The following is a 20,642-nucleotide window of genomic DNA, read 5'->3' as shown; positions in this document are numbered from 1 at the left end:
GAGTCTCCTCAGGAAGAACAGCCTGCTCTGTCCCTTCCTGTAGAGTGTAGAGGGCCTCTGTGTTGTCCGACCAGTCCAGTTTATTGTTCAGGTGTACCCCAAGGAACTTATATGACTCCACCACCTCCACCTCATCCCCTCGGATGGTGATGGGAATCGGGGGGGGGGGGGGGGGGGGGGGGGGCTCTTCTTGCCCCTCCGGAAGTCCACCACCAGCTCCTTGGTCTTACTGGTGTTGAGTTGGAGGTGGTTGCTGTCGCTCCACCCCACAAAGCTCTCCACCAGGGCTCTATACTCCTCATCGTCGTTGCCGTCGGTGATGTAGCTTATGATGGAGGAGTCGTCAGAGAACTTCTGCAGGTGGTACCCGCTTGAGTTGTGGCAGAAGTCTGAGGTAGAGGAAGGGTGACAGCACAGTTCCTTGGGGGGCGCCGGTGTTGCTCACCAGACATCAGCGGCTCCGCACATGCTTTGAGCACCCTGGGATTGGTGTTGTCCGGTCCTCTGGCCTTATTCACACTAATCTTGGAAAGCAGCCTCCTGGCCTGGCTGTTAGTGATGGTCAGGGTTGGGACTAGGGATGCTCGATATTGGCTTTTTTACCGATACCGATATTGTCCAACTCTTAATTTCCGATACCGATATCAACCGATATCAACCGATACCGATATATGCAGGGTTTCCCCCTCCCCCCAAAAAACGGAATAATTTCAGGTAATTAACATTACATATCTCTTGTCGTGTAATTAACACAACATTTATGCATACTTTAACAATAAATAAAATTATAATTTGTTCTTACTTGCTTGCCTGGGTAAATAAAGGTTAAATAAATGTAAAAATAAATAAATAAAAAGAACGAGAGAACAATTGAATTCAACACATGATAAAATCACTCGTAAAAATGTTGTTGTCTTTTACAGTACAGAGTATTCTGGGATGGAATGCTGTTTCACACACCATTCTAGTTGTGCATACTTGACCTACCCTTGACAGTAAAAGCAAACTCTTCCTGCTTTATAAAACCAACAGAGACTTTCTTTTGTCTGCATTGCTCTCAGACTCTGGACAGAGCAGTGTCTTTTCTGCAGAGGACAGGAAGCGTTCTCGTTTGTCTTTCATTCGTCCAGGGTTTTCATCGATCCTACATCCTAACAGGGAAGGAAACGTAAAGATTCAACTCCTTGTTTGAAGAACAAAAGAAAATCTTTGTTGTTTTAATCAAGTGTGAAGACAGAGAGACCACTGATAAGGCACATGGAGAGAACACTGTGAGGGGCAAGATACTACAGGAATAAGATCAGAGGACGGGGACAGAAGTGGGGACACTTGCCGTGACACCTGTCTGGATAACAGTGGAGGACGGCTATCAAAGAAAAGAAGGACAGAAAAAAAGGAAATTTTTTATTGAGGATTCACTGAAGTTCTATTTGGGTTTTGCTCCTTTTTTGTTGTTGTTTGTTTTACTTTATCACAGTCACCAACATCAAGGTATTTCCTCTTTAATCCATAGCTCCGTCATGTCTTTCTCCAAGCCGGAGCAGTCTTTCTCCAAGCCGGAGCAGCTGCTGGCCCACGAGCTCAGTTGCCCTATTTGCCTCCAGATCTTCTCCGACCCTGTGGCTCTGCCATGCGGCCACAACTACTGCCTCGCCTGCATCCGCCACGCCGCTGACACCCTAGTCACCAAAACCCTGCCGCGCTGCCCGGAATGCCGCGAAGAGTACGACGGTCTGGAGTCCCTGCACAAGAACTTCAAGCTCTCTGGCATCATCGAAGGCTACTGGGCCGCCGGCGCCACGCGGCCACCGCTGGACATCGGCCAAGAAGAGATGGCAGGGAAGCCGGTCCTCTGCGACCACTGCATCGACAAGGAAACACCGGCCGTGAAGACGTGCGTGGGGTGCCAGGTGTGTCTGTGCGAGAGGCACCTCGAGAAACACGGGCAGAAAGAGTCATTCAGGCGCCACATGCTGGTGGAACCCAATAGCAAGTTGGACACCATGGGCTGTGCCGTCCACGGGCGCCCCCTGGAGTACTTCTGCTCCAGTGACACAACGACGCTGTGCGCCACCTGCTTCATAGAGGGGCAACACCAGAACCACGACATAATCACCTTCGACATCGCAGAGGAGGAGATGAGGCGGGTGCTGGAGAACCGCAGCAAGGTAGGGTCCTCTGGTGCTGATTGAGACCTTACCTCATCTATAGGCTAGCCCACTACTAGCCAAAACAAACACTTACCTTTGACTCAGAAGTTTCTGTTTTATTGAAATCTGCACAGCAGCAGTTTGTTTGTACTTCAGAAATATACTATTTAGACCTCATCCTCAAAATGAATGGAAGTGAATGAGGAGCCTGACACCTGGGAGGCATGGTGGTGCTGACAGCAGGCGACAGGGACGTGTCTAGCTTACTTTGTAGATGACCTTAGATACAGAGAGATAAGCCTGCTGATTTTTGACACGTTCTACTAAAGTAAAATATCCCTTTAAGTACATTCTGATGTCCTCCCATGATGTGAAAAGAAAACCACAAATTCATACTGGGAATGTGTTATTAATTATTAGAATGTTATGCTCTTTAACCTAAAAACAAATAAATCCCTTGCCTACAATTGTCTAAAGATTGACATTCACACTTTAATGCCGGTACAAGTCAGCCACGCCATTCTGACTCCCTACAGTACCTACAGTACCACTCTGACTCCTTATATACAGTACCATTCTGACTCCTACAGTACCTACAGTACCATTCTGACCCCTACAGTATCTACAGTACCATTCTGACTCCTACAGTATCTACAGTACCATTCTGACTCCTACAGTATCTACAGTACCATTCTGACTCCCTACAGTACCTACAGTACCATTCTGACTCCTACAGTATCTACAGCACCATTCTGACTCCTACAGTATCTACAGTACCATTCTGACTCCTACAGTACCTACAGTACCATTCTGACTCCTACAGTATCTACAGTACCATTCTGACTCCTACAGTATCTACAGTACCATTCTGACTCCCTACAGTATCTACAGCACCATTCTGACTCCTACAGTATCTACAGTACCATTCTGACTCCTACAGTATCTACAGTACCATTCTGACTCCTACAGTATCTACAGTACCATTCTGACTCCTACAGTACCTACAGCACCATTCTGACTCCCTACAGTATCTACAGTACCATTCTGACTCCTATAGTATCTACAGTACCATTCTGACTCCTACAGTATCTACAGCACCATTCTGACTCCCTACAGTATCTACAGTACCATTCTGACTCCTACAGTACCTACAGTACCATTCTGACTCCTACAGTATCTACAGCACCATTCTGACTCCCTACAGTACCTACAGCACCATTCTGACTCCTACAGTATCTACAGTACCATTCTGACTCCTACAGTACCTACAGTACCATTCTGACTCCTACAGTATCTACAGCACCATTCTGACTCCCTACAGTATCTACAGTACCATTCTGACTCCTACAGTATCTACAGTACCATTCTGACTCCTACAGTACCTACAGTACCATTCTGACTCCCTACAGTACCTACAGCACCATTCTGACTCCTACAGTATCTACAGTAACATTCTGACTCCCTACAGTATCTACAGCACCATTCTGACTCCTACAGTACCTACAGTACCATTCTGACTCCTACAGTATCTACAGTACCATTCTGACTCCTACAGTACCTACAGTACCATTCTGACTCCTACAGTACCTACAGTACCATTCTGACTCCCTACAGTACCTACAGTACCATTCTGACTCCTACAGTATCTACAGTACCATTCTGACTCCTACAGTATCTACAGTACCATTCTGACTCCCTACAGTATATACAGTACCATTCTGACTCCCTACAGTATCTACAGCACCATTCTGACTCCTACAGTATCTACAGTACCATTCTGACTCCTACAGTATCTACAGTACCATTATGACTCCCTACAGTATCTACAGCACCATTCTGACTCCTACAGTACCTACAGTACCATTCTGACTCCCTACAGTATCTACAGTACCATTCTGACTCCTACAGTACCTACAGTACCATTCTGACTCCTACAGTACCTACAGTACCATTCTGACTCCCTACAGTATCTACAGTACCATTCTGACTCCCTACAGTATATACAGTACCATTCTGACTCCCTACAGTATATACAGTACCATTCTGACTCCTACAGTACCTACAGTACCATTCTGACTCCTACAGTATCTACAGCACCATTCTGACTCCTACAGTATCTACAGTACCATTCTGACTCCTACAGTATCTACAGCACCATTCTGACTCCTACAGTATCTACAGTACCATTCTGACTCCCTACAGTATCTACAGTACCATTCTGACTCCTACAGTACCTACAGTACCATTCTGACTCCCTACAGTATCTACAGTACCATTCTGACTCCTACAGTATCTACAGTACCATTCTGACTCCTACAGTACCTACAGTACCATTCTGACTCCTACAGTACCTACAGTACCATTCTGACTCCCTACAGTACCTACAGTACCATTCTGACTCCCTACAGTATCTACAGTACCATTCTGACTCCCTACAGTATCTACAGTACCATTCTGACTCCTACAGTACCTACAGCACCATTCTGACTCCCTACAGTATCTACAGTACCATTCTGACTCCTATAGTATCTACAGTACCATTCTGACTCCTACAGTATCTACAGCACCATTCTGACTCCCTACAGTATCTACAGTACCATTCTGACTCCCTACAGTATCTACAGTACCATTCTGACTCCTACAGTACCTACAGCACCATTCTGACTCCCTACAGTATCTACAGTACCATTCTGACTCCTATAGTATCTACAGTACCATTCTGACTCCTACAGTATCTACAGCACCATTCTGACTCCTACAGTACCTACAGTAACATTCTGACTCCTACAGTATCTCTACAGTACCATTCTGACTCCTACAGTATCTACAGCACCATTCTGACTCCCTACAGTACCTACAGCACCATTCTGACTCCTACAGTATCTACAGTACCATTCTGACTCCTACAGTACCTACAGTACCATTCTGACTCCTACAGTACCTACAGTACCATTCTGACTCCTACAGTATCTACAGTACCATTCTGACTCCTACAGTATCTACAGTACCATTCTGACTCCTACAGTACCTACAGTACCATTCTGACTCCTACAGTATCTACAGTACCATTATGACTCCCTACAGTACCTACAGTACCATTCTGACTCCTACAGTATCTACAGTACCATTATGACTCCCTACAGTATCTACAGTACCATTCTGACTCCTACAGTATCTACAGCACCATTCTGACTCCTACAGTACCTACAGTACCATTCTGACTCCCTACAGTATCTACAGTACCATTCTGACTCCTACAGTACCTACAGTACCATTCTGACTCCTACAGTACCTACAGTACCATTCTGACTCCCTACAGTATCTACAGTACCATTCTGACTCCCTACAGTATATACAGTACCATTCTGACTCCCTACAGTATATACAGTACCATTATGACTCCCTACAGTACCTACAGTACCATTCTGACTCCTACAGTATCTACAGTACCATTATGACTCCCTACAGTATCTACAGTACCATTCTGACTCCTACAGTATCTACAGTACCATTATGACTCCCTACAGTACCTACAGTACCATTCTGACTCCTACAGTATCTACAGTACCATTATGACTCCCTACAGTATCTACAGTACCATTCTGACTCCTACAGTATCTACAGTACCATTCTGACTCCTACAGTACCTACAGCACCATTCTGACTCCTACAGTATCTACAGCACCATTCTGACTCCTACAGTACCTACAGTACCATTCTGACTCCCTACAGTATCTACAGCACCATTCTGACTCCTACAGTATCTACAGTACCATTCTGACTCCTACAGTACCTACAGTACCATTCTGACTCCTACAGTATCTACAGCACCATTCTGACTCCTACAGTATCTACAGTACCATTCTGACTCCCTACAGTATCTACAGTACCATTCTGACTCCTACAGTATCTACAGTACCATTCTGACTCCTACAGTATCTACAGTACCATTCTGACTCCTACAGTATCTACAGTACCATTCTGACTCCTACAGTATCTACAGTACCATTCTGACTCCTACAGTATCTACAGTACCATTCTGACTCCTACAGTATCTACAGCACCATTCTGACTCCTACAGTATCTACAGTACCATTCTGACTCCTACAGTATCTACAGCACCATTCTGACTCCCTACAGTACCTACAGTACCATTCTGACTCCTACAGTATCTACAGTACCATTCTGACTCCTACAGTACCTACAGTACCATTCTGACTCCTACAGTATCTACAGTACCATTCTGACTCCCTACAGTATCTACAGTACCATTCTGACTCCTACAGTACCTACAGTACCATTCTGACTCCTACAGTATCTACAGTACCATTCTGACTCCTACAGTATCTACAGTACCATTCTGACTCCTACAGTATCTACAGTACCATTCTGACTCCTACAGTATCTACAGTAACATTCTGACTCCTATAGTATCTACAGTACCATTCTGACTCCCTACAGTACCTACAGTACCATTCTGACTCCTACAGTACCTACAGTACCATTCTGACTCCTACAGTACCTACAGTACCATTCTGACTCCTACAGTATCTACAGCACCATTCTGACTCCTACAGTATCTACAGCACCATTCTGACTCCTACAGTACCTACAGTACCATTCTGACTCCTACAGTATCTACAGTACCATTCTGACTCCTACAGTATCTACTGTACAGTACCATTCTGACTCCTACAGTAAGTACAGCACCATTCTGACTCCTACAGTACCTACAGTACCATTCTGACTCCTACAGTATCTACAGTACCATTCTGACTCCTACAGTAAGTACAGTACCATTCTGACTCCCTACAGTACCTACAGCACCATTCTGACTCCTACAGTATCTACAGTACCATTCTGACTCCTACAGTACCTACAGTACCATTCTGACTCCTACAGTACCTACAGTACCATTCTGACTCCTACAGTACCTACAGTACCATTCTGACTCCTACAGTATCTACAGTACCATTCTGACTCCTACAGTACCTACAGTACCATTCTGACTCCTACAGTACCTACAGTACCATTCTGACTCCTACAGTATCTACAGTACCATTCTGACTCCTACAGTACCTACAGTACCATTCTGACTCCTACAGTATCTACAGCACCATTCTGACTCCCTACAGTATCTACAGTACCATTCTGACTCCTACAGTACCTACAGTACCATTCTGACTCCCTACAGTATCTACAGTACCATTCTGACTCCTACAGTACCTACAGTACCATTCTGACTCCTACAGTATCTACAGTACCATTCTGACTCCTACAGTATCTACAGTACCATTCTGACTCCCTACAGTATATACAGTACCATTCTGACTCCCTACAGTATCTACAGTACCATTCTGACTCCTACAGTATCTACAGCACCATTCTGACTCCTACAGTATCTACAGTACCATTCTGACTCCTACAGTATCTACAGTACCACTCTGACTCCTACATTATCTACAGTACCATTCTGACTCCCTACAGTATCTACAGTACCATTCTGACTCCCTACAGTATCTACAGTACCATTCTGACTCCCTACAGTATCTACAGTACCATTCTGACTCCTACAGTACCTACAGTACCATTCTGACTCCCTACAGTATCTACAGTACCATTCTGACTCCTACAGTACCTACAGTACCATTCTGACTCCTACAGTACCTACAGTACCATTCTGACTCCTACAGTACCTACAGTACCATTCTGACTCCTACAGTACCTACAGTACCATTCTGACTCCTACAGTATCTACAGTACCATTCTGACTCCTACAGTATCTACAGTACCATTCTGACTCCCTACAGTATCTACAGTACCATTCTGACTCCTACAGTACCTACAGTACCATTCTGACTCCTACAGTATCTACAGCACCATTCTGACTCCTACAGTATCTACAGTAACATTCTGACTCCCTACAGAATCTACAGTACCATTCTGACTCCTACAGTATCTACAGTACCATTCTGACTCCTACAGTATCTACAGCACCATTCTGACTCCTACAGTATCTACAGTACCATTCTGACTCCTACAGTATCTACAGCACCATTCTGACTCCTACAGTACCTACAGTACCATTCTGACTCCTACAGTATCTACAGTACCATTCTGACTCCCTACAGTATCTACAGTACCATTCTGACTCCTACAGTATCTACAGTACCATTCTGACTCCTACAGTATCTACAGTACCATTCTGACTCCCTACAGTACCTACAGTACCATTCTGACTCCTACAGTATCTACAGTACCATTCTGACTCCCTACAGTATCTACAGTACCATTCTGACTCCTACAGTATCTACAGCGCCATTCTGACTCCCTACAGTATCTACAGTACCATTCTGACTCCCTACAGTATCTACAGTACCATTCTGACTCCCTACAGTATCTACAGTACCATTCTGACTCCTACAGTATCTACAGTACCATTCTGACTCCTACAGTATCTACAGTACCATTCTGACTCCTACAGTACCTACAGCACCATTCTGACTCCCTACAGTATCTACAGTACCATTCTGACTCCTACAGTATCTACAGTACCATTCTGACTCCCTACAGTACCTACAGTACCATTCTGACTCCCTACAGTATCTACAGTACCATTCTGACTCCTACAGTATCTACAGTACCATTCTGACTCCTACAGTATCTACAGTACCATTCTGACTCCCTACAGTATCTACAGTACCATTCTGACTCCTACAGTATCTACAGTACCATTCTGACTCCTACAGTATCTACAGTACCATTCTGACTCCTACAGAATCTACAGTACCATTCTGACTCCTACAGTACCTACAGTACCATTCTGACTCCTACAGTATCTACAGTACCATTCTGACTCCCTACAGTACCTACAGTACCATTCTGACTCCCTACAGTACCTACAGTACCATTCTGACTCCTACAGTACCTACAGTACCATTCTGACTCCTACAGTACCTACAGTACCATTCTGACTCCTACAGTACCTACAGTACCATTCTGACTCCTACAGTACCTACAGTACCATTCTGACTCCTACAGTACCTACAGTACCATTCTGACTCCTACAGTACCTACAGTACCATTCTGACTCCTACAGTACCTACAGTACCATTCTGACTCCTACAGTATCTACAGTACCATTCTGACTCCCTACAGTACCTACAGTACCATTCTGACTCCCTACAGTACCTACAGTACCATTCTGACTCCTACAGTACCTACAGTACCATTCTGACTCCTACAGTACCATTCTGACTCCTACAGTATCTATAGTACCATTCTGACTCCTACAGTATATACAGTACCATTCTGACTCCTACAGTACCATTCTGACTCCTACAGTATCTACAGTACCATTCTGACTCCTACAGTATCTACAGTACCATTCTGACTCCTACAGTATCTACAGTACCATTCTGACTCCCTACAGTACCTACAGTACCATTCTGACTCCTACAGTACCTACAGTACCATTCTGACTCCTACAGTATCTACAGCACCATTCTGACTCCTACAGTATCTACAGCACCATTCTGACTCCTACAGTATCTACAGTACCATTCTGACTCCTACAGTACCTACAGTACCATTCTGACTCCTACAGTATCTACAGTACCATTCTGACTCCTACAGTACCTACAGTACCATTCTGACTCCCTACAGTATCTACAGCACCACTCTGACTCCCTACAGTACCTACAGCACCATTCTGACTCCTACAGTACCTACAGTACCATTCTGACTCCTACAGTACCTACAGTACCATTCTGACTCCTACAGTACCTACAGTACCATTCTGACTCCTACAGTACCTACAGTACCATTCTGACTCCTACAGTACCTACAGTACCATTCTGACTCCCTACAGTACCTACAGTACCATTCTGACTCCTACAGTATCTACAGTACCATTCTGACTCCTACAGTATCTACAGTACCATTCTGACTCCTACAGTACCTACAGTACCATTCTGACTCCTACAGTACCTACAGTACCATTCTGACTCCTACAGTACCTACAGTACCATTCTGACTCCTACAGTATCTACAGTACCATTCTGACTCCTACAGTATCTACAGTACCATTCGGACTCCCTACAGTATCTACAGTAGATCTGAACATATCAGAGCACGTTAACCTCATCCCTCGGCTCAACACAATGTTGGTACAAACAACACCCAGTGGTAGAATTACGTCATTCATCCTTCTGCATTAAAAGGTGCATTTGGAACTTTAGACTGCAGTGTGCTTAGTGCTGAGATAGCCTTCAGATCTGTGCACTTCACTTGTCGTGATATACACATTTTAATTACATGGAAAAACCTGTTCGCCATATCACCTGTTTAACCCTTTCACTACCACACTACATAAAGTTAACCCTTTACTATCACACTACAGAACCGTCTGTAGTGTGATAATAAAGGGTTAACCTTCTGCAGTGTGGTAGTGAACGGGTTAACCCTTTGTCGTGTGGCAGTGAAAGGGTTAACCTTGTGTATTGTCACAGTGAAATGGGGTTAACCATTTGGTAGTGCGGTAGTGAAAAGGTTAACGCGCAGAGCCGCAGACACAAACACACACAAACGTTGATCATCTCTGTGTACAGGTGGTCTGCAGCAGGCTGCAGTTTACAGATACTCTCCTGCAGAGGGCAGCAGAGGAGCAGGGTGCCTCAGAGGCCATCGGGGACAAACTGGTCAACAAGGCTGTCTCTGTCATGGACAACATGGCTGCCCTGGTCAACAGGTAGGCTTAACCCTTTCACAACATGGCTGTCCTGGTCAATACAGAATTCTCAAAATGATATATCACACAACAAATGAGAAATGTCAGTAGTTCAAATGGTGTTTGTCTGAAAAAGTCTCTCATGTATTGTTTTTTTGTTTGTTAAATTAACTGATATGACTGAATGTTTATATATATTATATACATATACCGATGGTTTTCTTTTATATCTCACATTGTGAGCTTGTATCCTACACCTGAAAGGGCCTATACCTGCGTCAGTCCTGTGGTCCTCCTCCTTTGGGTCCTGACTCATACCGGTATTTTACCAAAACACTATTAAGTGTGAGCCAATCATTTGAGTGGGTCAGATATATTATACACACTTAAGGTGCCAGCAGTTCAGTCTGAACTTAACTGTTTTTCATTTACAACATGATCACAAACCTCCCTACCTCAATGTATAACTGCTTTTAATTTAAAACATGATCACAAACCTCCCTACCTCAATGTATAACTGCTTTTAATTTAAAACATGATCACAAACCTCCCTACCTCAATGTATAATGGCTTTTAATTTAAAACATGATCACAAACCTCCCTACCTCAATGTATAACTGCTTTTAAATGTAAGAACATGGTCACAAACCTCCCTACCTCAGTGTATAACTGCTTTTAAATGTAAGAACATGGTCACAAACCTCCCTACCTCAGTGTGTTACTGTTTTCAATTTCAAACATGGTCACAAACCTCCCTACCTCAATGTATAACTGCTTTTAAATGTAAGAACATGGTCACAAACCTCCCTACCTCAGTGTATAACTGCTTTTAAATGTAAGAACATGGTCACAAACCTCCCTACCTCAATGTATAACTGCTTTTAAATGTAAGAACATGGTCACAAACCTCCCTACCTCAGTGTATAACTGCTTTTAAATGTAAGAACATGGTCACAAACCTCCCTACCTCAGTGTGTTACTGTTTTAAATGTCTGTCTCTTAAAATCTCTCTTTTTAGTTTTCTTCTCTTTTTACCTTTTGTGTCCCATTTATGCAAATGTATTTGATCCCCTCTTATACGTATTCTGAAATGTCCGGCATTGCAAATAGGGGTACAACAACCTCAAGGTCCTTGTGTGGAGAATAAATCCAGGTTTGGTGTTTCCCTCAGGTACAAGGAGCGTCTGAGCGTGCTGCTGGAGGAGGAGAGGCGTCACCGCAGACAGAGTCTGAAGCTGGGCATGGCCAGTCTGGAGGAGCAGCAGCAGCAGCTGCAGGAGGCCCAGGGCAGCTCCAAACAGGCCCTCGCTGAGGCCGACAGGGGCCTCTTCCTACACAGGTGAGGCCCAGGGCAGCTCCAAACAGGCCCTCGCTGAGGCCGACAGGGGCCTCTTCCTACACAGGTGAGGCCCAGGGCAGCTCCAAACAGGCCCTCGCTGAGGCCGACAGGGGCCTCTTCATACACAGGTGAGGCCCAGGGCAGCTCCAAACAGGCCCTCGCTGAGGCCGACAGGGGCCTCTTCATACACAGGTGAGGCCCAGGGCAGCTCCAAACAGGCCCTCGCTGAGGCCGACAGGGGCCTCTTCCTACACAGGTGAGGCCCAGGGCAGCTCCAAACAGGCCCTCGCTGAGGCCGACAGGGGCCTCTTCATACACAGGTGAGGCCCAGGGCAGCTCCAAACAGGCCCTCGCTGAGGCCGACAGGGGCCTCTTCATACACAGGTGAGGCCCAGGGCAGCTCCAAACAGGCCCTCGGTGAGGCCGACAGGGGCCTCTTCATACACAGGTGAGGCCCAGGGCAGCTCCAAACAGGCCCTCGGTGAGGCCGACAGGGGCCTCTTCATACACAGGTGAGGCCCAGGGCAGCTCCAAACAGGCCCTCGCTGAGGCCGACAGGGGCCTCTTCTTACACAGGTGAGGCCCAGGGCAGCTCCAAACAGGCCCTCGCTGAGGCCGATAGGGGCCTCTTCATACACAGGTGATGCTTTATTACTTAATTTTTTTAGTCCTCTTTTTCTCCGCCTGATTTTCAATTTTTTCTCCCCATCCCAATTTAGTCGTTATGCCAATTCCCCCCTCCCCTACCTGGTTGTTGTGCCCATGTTCCTCGTACTGGTCGGTACCAAGGGAACCCTGAAGTCTACCACATGCTTCCTCCGACACATGTGGAGACAGCCAGTGGCTCTCTTTTCACCTGGCAGCGAGGACTCTCATTGGTGAAGCATAACGCGTGGGAGGTCACGCTGCCTTCACCATTTCCTGACCATTTTCCATTACCTGACCTGTAGGCGTCGCTGTCCACAACGCCAGATTACCACTCTCGACTTCCCTCCCGCTAACTCAGCCAAACGAGTTAGTATGACGATCGGCCCAAGCCGCAGGCAATGCTGACTCCGGGAGTCGAGACCGCAGCCTCTTGCATTGGTGACGAGCGCAATCTCCGCTACGCCATCCGACCGCCCCCGGTGATGCTTTATTTTATTATTATTATTATTTTTTTATTAGCATTTTTACAGCTTTATTGGTCACGCAGGACCGACAGAGGAGAGGGCGAACGGGAGGAGAGGTGGGGAGGACATGCGACAAATAACGACGGGAGCTGGGATCGAACCCGGGTCGGCCGCGTAGGTGCGCGAGGCACTATTGTATGCGCCACGAGGGCGCCCCATGATGCTTTATTTCTAACTATGAAACCCAATTTTGTCAAGAAATCAAATGAAAAGGTGCTAATAGATACATTTCTTTTGGTAGATATATAGGCAATACAATTGTATCTGAATATAAAATATATAATATGATGATGGTGCAGATGAGGGTCTTTGTATGCCCTATAAATATAGGCAATATATAGATATATTTTCTTAATCTGAATATATGCTATGATTAAACTATACACAAGGTGCAGATGAGGGTCTGTACCCTATCGGTCATAATATACGTTATAGTCTGTACAGAGTAAGATGTGGCCATGTCTCATACTGGCCAGTGGCCAGTGGTATAACTATTAAGAGTAGGTATGGGATATACAGATATAGATATAATATATACAGGTATGTATACAGGTATGTGAATGGGGATATATGCAGATATATCCAACAGTGATATAATATATATATATATATATATATATATATATATATATATATATATATATATTATATATAAATATATATATATACACTGTAGTGCCGAAGGATAGGAGTCTGAGGCGGGGTGTTTTGCATGAATACAACAACAACTCTGTCTGGGTTGCTAGCTTAGTCAAGAAGGCAAATCAAAAACTATTTGTTTACAGCCAGATCATCAGACCATTTCTCACCCTCACTGTTTCAAACACATATCTACATGCAATTTTTCTTTCACCAATATCTTACTGTCTCCTAATCTGGTCCCTCACAACAAAGGAAATTATAGGAAATTATATGGGTAGGCGGGGTGGGGGAAACCGTACAACTGTACAAGCAAAACTGTACATTGGAATATCGACGAAAACATACTTGGTAGAAGAGGGTCTCGTCATTTACTTGGGTTAGGTAATTTACTGTACATTGGAGGGGGTTGGGTTAGGATATTCACATGCACATCACTCAGCACTATAGGAAATGAACGACACACACATGCGCGTGCACACACACACACACACGCACACACAGAGGCCAGGCCACAGCGGACCCACAGCAAATTAATTCATAATCAACACAGGCTCCAACTCAATATCAATTACCACGGCGCGCATCGCCAACACACACTCACGTGCGCCACGCGTTGCCAACACACACACACGCCGCACGTCGCCAACCCACACAGCTACTAAATATTAAAAAAATTAAATTCACTCACCATTGAGACGTTACTTCTTACGAGGAAATAGTGTCCCTCCCATCTGATCACTTGTAAATGAAATCCATCCTTCGATATTTTCAATGATCTCCTCTGCTTGCAAACAGTTGCAAATCCAGCAATGCAACAAACAGCAGTCTTTTGTGATCTAATCGATTCTTCATTTGCGTGAGGATGCTGTCGAAATCCACTAAACATTGTTCTGTTGATGCGGGACACACATTCCATTTCCGGGACTGTCCGAGTCCGACAGGTGGTCATTCAGACAGTCACCCAACGTCTTCGGCAGGTAACAAAACACTCCACCCTGGGCCTAGTAGCTGCGGTGGTAGCCCTCCGGTAAGCCCTCTTGGGCAGGTAACAAAACACTCCACCCTGGGCCTGGTAGCTGCGGTGGTAGCCCTCCGGTAAGCCCTCTTGGGCAGGTAACAAAACACTGCACCCTGGGCCTGGTAGCTGCGGTGGTAGCCCTCCGGTAAGCCCTTTTGGGCAGATAACAAAACACTCCACCCTGGGCCTGGTAGCTCAAGTTTCAAGTTCAAGTTTCTTTAATAGTTGTCATACAGAAGTACAGAATACTTTTATACAAAATGCTTCTTACTGTTACGCTTACCGGTGGTAGCCCTCCGGTAAGCCCTTTTGGGCAGGTAACAAAACACTCCACCCTGGTAGCTGCGGTGGTAGCACTTTAGCTACGTTAGCTACAACAAGTTAGCTTACAGACAGTCCAAGAAGGCACGTTCACGTCAACTACACTACTTCAACTGAGATAAAAAATATATATATATATATCATCAAACGATGCAGTGCACAATAAGTTGATGAAGTTCAACAATTGAATAAAGATCTTAAAATATGAATTATTATATTAGGCAAATTAATCTCTTCTTTTCTATGTCAGACCTTTCAAGGCAAATTGCACACAGTCAACAATAGGGTCCAGCTGCAGCGCCGGCTCATTAGCTGGCACCATTCTGATTGGATCTTAAGTTTGTCAACACAATGTGGCACGGCGTGAACGCCAATCAATAAAGTGCGCTGAACCTCACTACCCGCCTTTTTTAAACTCAAATACCCTATTTTGATTGGATAATTATATTCTTAAGCCAAACCCGTGCAGTCTTTTTGCAGTGAGTGATTGACAGCTGGCCATTATGTGTTATCATGCGATCAGGCCAGGTCAGAGCTCGGAGCTGTCACTTGGGCATTTTTGAAGAAAAAAAATAATTCACTGCCATTGTGTTTTTCACAGAGGAAAACATTTATAATAAAAAAAATATAATAACAATAATAAAAAAAATATATATATATATATGTAGGCTATATTAATAATAATATATATATATATATTTTTTGTCTGTATATTACTTGTGAAGCACTGCCTCACTAGTTGTCATGCAATAACCTCCACTGCAGTATGTGTACTCCTGTAGACTTCCTGTAGGGAAGAAAAACAAACAAATCAGAACAGAGCATGGAAGTAAATGTCCCCACCTCCCCCAGGTACCTGCTGATCGAGCCCCAGCTGAGAGAAGCCGCCACGGGCACCGTCTGCTCCAAGATCCCCATCATTGAGCCTCTCAACACCCAGAGGCTCCAGGCGGGCCTGCGGACCCAGGAGTTCCGCGGTGAGATGAGCCGCCTGCTGGAGTCCCTCCATGTCCTCCTCAACCCGCAGGAGCTCACCTTCAACCTCAGCACCGCCCACCCGAGCCTGCTCCTCTCCACCGACCTGCGCACCATCAAGTGCACCGGCACCAAGCAGTCCTACGTGGACCACCCGGAGCGTTTCACCAGCGCGCCCCAGGTCCTGTGCGGCCAGGGCTTCTCCAGCGGCGAGCATGTGTGGGTGCTGGAGGTGGGCGACCACAGCATGTGGTCCATGGGGCTGTGCTACAAGAGCATCCTGCGCCGAGGCGACCACAGCCGGCTGGGCCACAACGCCATCTCCTGGCGCCTGCAATGGAAGAACAAGAAGCTCACCGCGTGCCACGCGTCCTCTAACGTGTCGCTGGGGGAAACCGCCAGTCAGCCGGTGAAGGTGGAGGTGTCGCTGGACTACGAGGGCGGGACACTGGCGTTCCACAGCACCAAGGGTTTGAGGGAGCACCTCCACACCTTCAAGGCGGCGTTCAGGGAGCCGGTGTACCCAGCGTTCAGTATCCTCTCCTCTACGCCAGAGTCCTGGATTACACTGCAGAGTGGGATGTGAAGATGGTAGCCTGAGAAACTGATCAGTCCACAATCACTCTTGACTAGGGATGTCCGATATTATCGGTCTACCGATATTATCGGCCGATATTGGCATTAAAATGTAATATCGGAAGTATCGGTATCGGTTTTCAAAAAGCAAAATATATATATACTGTATATATATTTTTTTACATTTATTTAACCTTTATTTACCCAGGCAAGCAAGTAAGAACAAATTCTTATTTTATTTATTGTGAAAAGTATGCATAATGTTGTGTTAATTCCATGACAAGAGATATGTAATGTTAATTACCTGAAATTATTCTGTTTTTTTTGGAGGGGAAACCCCGCATATATCGGTATCGGTTGATATCGGTATCGGAAATTAAGAGTTGGACAATATCGGTATATCGGATATTGGTAAAAAAGCCAATATCGAACATCCCTACTCTTGACCAAGTACACAGATTTTATTGTCATTGCACAGTACAACAAAATTAAGTTGGCATCTAACCCGAGTGCAAAATAACAGTAAAGCGCATTAACAATATACAGTGTAACATGTGAATATGTATATATGACGAACAAGGCCAGATTAAGAATTCAGAGGCCTCTGGGCCAGACTCTTGTGGAGGCCCCCACACACACATACACGTGCAGCGTTTTTATATGTAAAACATTGGTGGGGCAGCCACTAACCAAGGCTACATACCAGGCAAACTACAGTAATCAAAATGACTAATCCTGCTACTGATGCGTTTTTAACACATCAACAAACAGCTATCCATCGAGAGAGAGAAAGTATAGTTGAGGAATTTTTTTTATATTCCCTGTCTGCCAAAGTTATTGACAGGGTACCACACAATATATTATACTTTATTGTTCAGTTATTCTGTCAGTTTCATGATGGCTTTGTTTGAAAAGGTTAAATGCAGGAAAACACAACCAGAAAATTGTAATTTTTGATAACTTTAATATTTCAACAACAAAGAAGCAAAGAAAGAACAGTTCTGCAACAGTGCAGTTTGTGACTTGGTGGCTATAATAAAAATAAAAATCACTCTAAACAAAATGTCACTTTAAAAAAAAAATTAATATTTAGAAACACTTTAAAAGAAGGAGGTACTGTATAGTATAGATACAGTAAGAGTTAACACTGTAAATTGTATATTGCATAGTAGTGTATAAGAACCAGTTCTCAGGAACCTAGCATGTCTTTTTACCATGCATATCTTGTGTCTTATCTATTTCTTTTTTTCTATGCCTATTTTATTCTATTTTATTATTGTATTTTGCACAATATATTATACAAAGAGTTCCCTTACCTGACGGGGTGAACAAAGTTGAGATAGTCGGTATGCTTTGCCGAAGTAACGCGCTCTTTCTGTCCCTTTCCTGTTTAGATTTGAACTTAGCAGCTCCGCTTTCCCACCGTTTAACTTTTTTATCCATGTTTTTTGAGTCTCATATGATACAGTACTACTCGAGTCTTAGCCTACTTGATCAACTTGCAAGTGCAATTCTCGCGGTCAGTGGTCACCTGACCTGACAGTGACCCCTGGACCTGGACGTCAGTGTCACGTCGACTCAACGTCTCTCACCCCCTCATTATCAAACAATCAATCATATTTTTATTTGCAATACAAAAAATTAAATAAAAATAGATAGAGATGAGATGATACTAGTAGTCACTATAGATGCTGTGAAAGTAAACGCTGGATCTGATTATATATATTTTTTTTTCGTATTTTTTTGTGTGTCTGTAGACCGACTTTGAAATAAAACCCTGAACTATTCAGGTATATTTGAGTCCTTCCCTTATTTGTGGAACATTTATAAAATAAAAAGTAGTCCACTTTAAAAAAAAAAAAGACTACCATGTGTAGACCTACTTTGAAATAAAACACAGAAAAGGAGAAAAAACACTGGCATCTGTAGACCTACTTTGAAATAAAACGCTGAACTATGCAGCTCTATTTGAGTCCTTCCCTTATTTGTGGAAAATCTATCAAATAAAAAGTAAATTTTTCGTTTTTGCACCATATCAGGCATAGGCTACAGGTAAGCCTGCATTGTTAGTCGTGAAAGCAAATGAATCTGTCCACGCTGAAATAAACCCTCTATTTTCCTCAGACTTTCCTTTTTTTGAATTTATCCATGGTTAGCTTACTGGGGGGTCGGAAACTCAAGATTAGCCACTTGCAGACAGCAGGGAGAGGCGCGGGGTGTGACGTACTGTATATTTTAGTTGACTAAATATTTTAGTTGATGAAATATTTTTTAATTTCAGTGTCACAGTATGACATCGATCTCCAAAATGAAAAAAATTAATTAAAAAAAATATTTTCTTTTAATTTCTTTATTTTTTTGAGGCCCCTCGTCACTAGAGTCCCACGGGTCGTTAATCCGACCCTGATGACGAAGCTACGGAGTAAATATGCTAAGCTAATGTATGTACAGTATTATTATATACAGTGGTAGAAGTATGAATACACTATGGTAGTAACCCAGTCCCAGTGGTATAACTCATAAGAGTAGTTATGGAATATATTCGTGAAGCACAGTCAAGAAGGGCTGGGGTGAGTAGCGGTGCCAGGATGGTATCGTGAAGCACAGTCACAAAGGGCTGGGGTGAGTAGCGGTGCTATGGGTTAAACTCACTCTCACATCCTCAAAAGACGCATAGACACGGTACAAAGAAGTGAATTCACCTCTTGGTATAGTGGTCTGTGTTGTTGCACGCAGCGTGGCAGACCATGTTAAAATCTCCCTCGGGGCATCAAAGTTTGAGGTGACGTTGTCACAATCGTTACATATATACAGATTTGTATAAAGGTATGTACAGTGTGAGTATATACAGATATATGTATATGGGTAGTTGCTAGATGGGATACATGTACTGAGTATGGGTGACTGCTAGATGGGATACCTGTACTGTATATGGGTGGGTGCTAGATGGGATACGTGTACTGTTATCAGGGTTGTTATTATTGTACACATAATAGGTCTTCGTGCCAGGTTGCAATGCCAAGAATAAATGACTACTATGATAAGACAGTTTCCAATATACTTTGTTAAATTAAGTAGCATGACATCACATATTATACGCCTGTTAATAGAGCTAATGACTAATACACTCTGGAGCAATTCATGTAAATATGAGTGTCGCATTAAGAGAGCTTTTCAGGGGGAAGAGGTTTGGGGTCTCACGTGAGTATGATGAAGAGGAGAGCAGATTTTCTTCATTTATGTTTTGTACCCAAGTATCCAAGCTGACATTATGGATAACATTACTCAGGTCACTCGCCGTTGTAATTGTGTATTGGTATGGATGAATAAATACCCACAACAAAGTTATAATGGATCTCCCTTTGACTTTCTTGGAGCTCAGCTAAGCTAATCAAGGAGTGTGGTTATAACTCTTATAGACCTTTTCAAACTTTACGACATAAACATGCTGAATGGTTTGCAGTGTTTGCTAATTTAACAGGGGATAAATGTGGGCCAAAGCTGCAACATAATTCCATTGAAAAAGCTCTCTAACACACCGTAATCCATTATAGTGGTGTGCCTTAGTTAGGTGTTACCATACAATTTGTCTGTCAAGCCAGCATAATAAACCTGTTATAGTGTGCCTGAATATTGAGCCTATATGTGTGAGGTTTGGTCCGCTTCCCACCCACACGCTCCGTTCCTTTAAGGTATTTTGTTGATTCATTGCATTCCCCGC

At 44.1% G+C, this 20,642-nt stretch overlaps 1 protein-coding gene across 1 annotated transcript; it reads left to right on the top strand.

Moving 5' to 3' along the window:
• Positions 1-1,068: 1,068 nt before the first annotated feature.
• On the top strand, positions 1,069-19,044 carry LOC311243836 (E3 ubiquitin/ISG15 ligase TRIM25). Its single transcript, XM_084333206.1, has 4 exons — positions 1,069-2,168; positions 10,760-10,899; positions 12,050-12,217; positions 16,223-19,044. Exons 1-4 carry the CDS (start codon positions 1,521-1,523, stop codon positions 16,929-16,931), a joined length of 1,665 nt encoding a protein of 554 aa, XP_084189332.1. The 5' UTR covers positions 1,069-1,520; the 3' UTR covers positions 16,932-19,044.
• Positions 19,045-20,642: the final 1,598 nt, after the last annotated feature.

Source organism: Notolepis coatsorum (genome assembly GCF_963971535.1).
Source record: "Notolepis coatsorum genome assembly, chromosome: 17".
Taxonomy (NCBI): domain Eukaryota; kingdom Metazoa; phylum Chordata; class Actinopteri; order Aulopiformes; family Paralepididae; genus Notolepis; species Notolepis coatsorum.
This window is presented reverse-complemented; position numbering and strand designations above follow the sequence as displayed.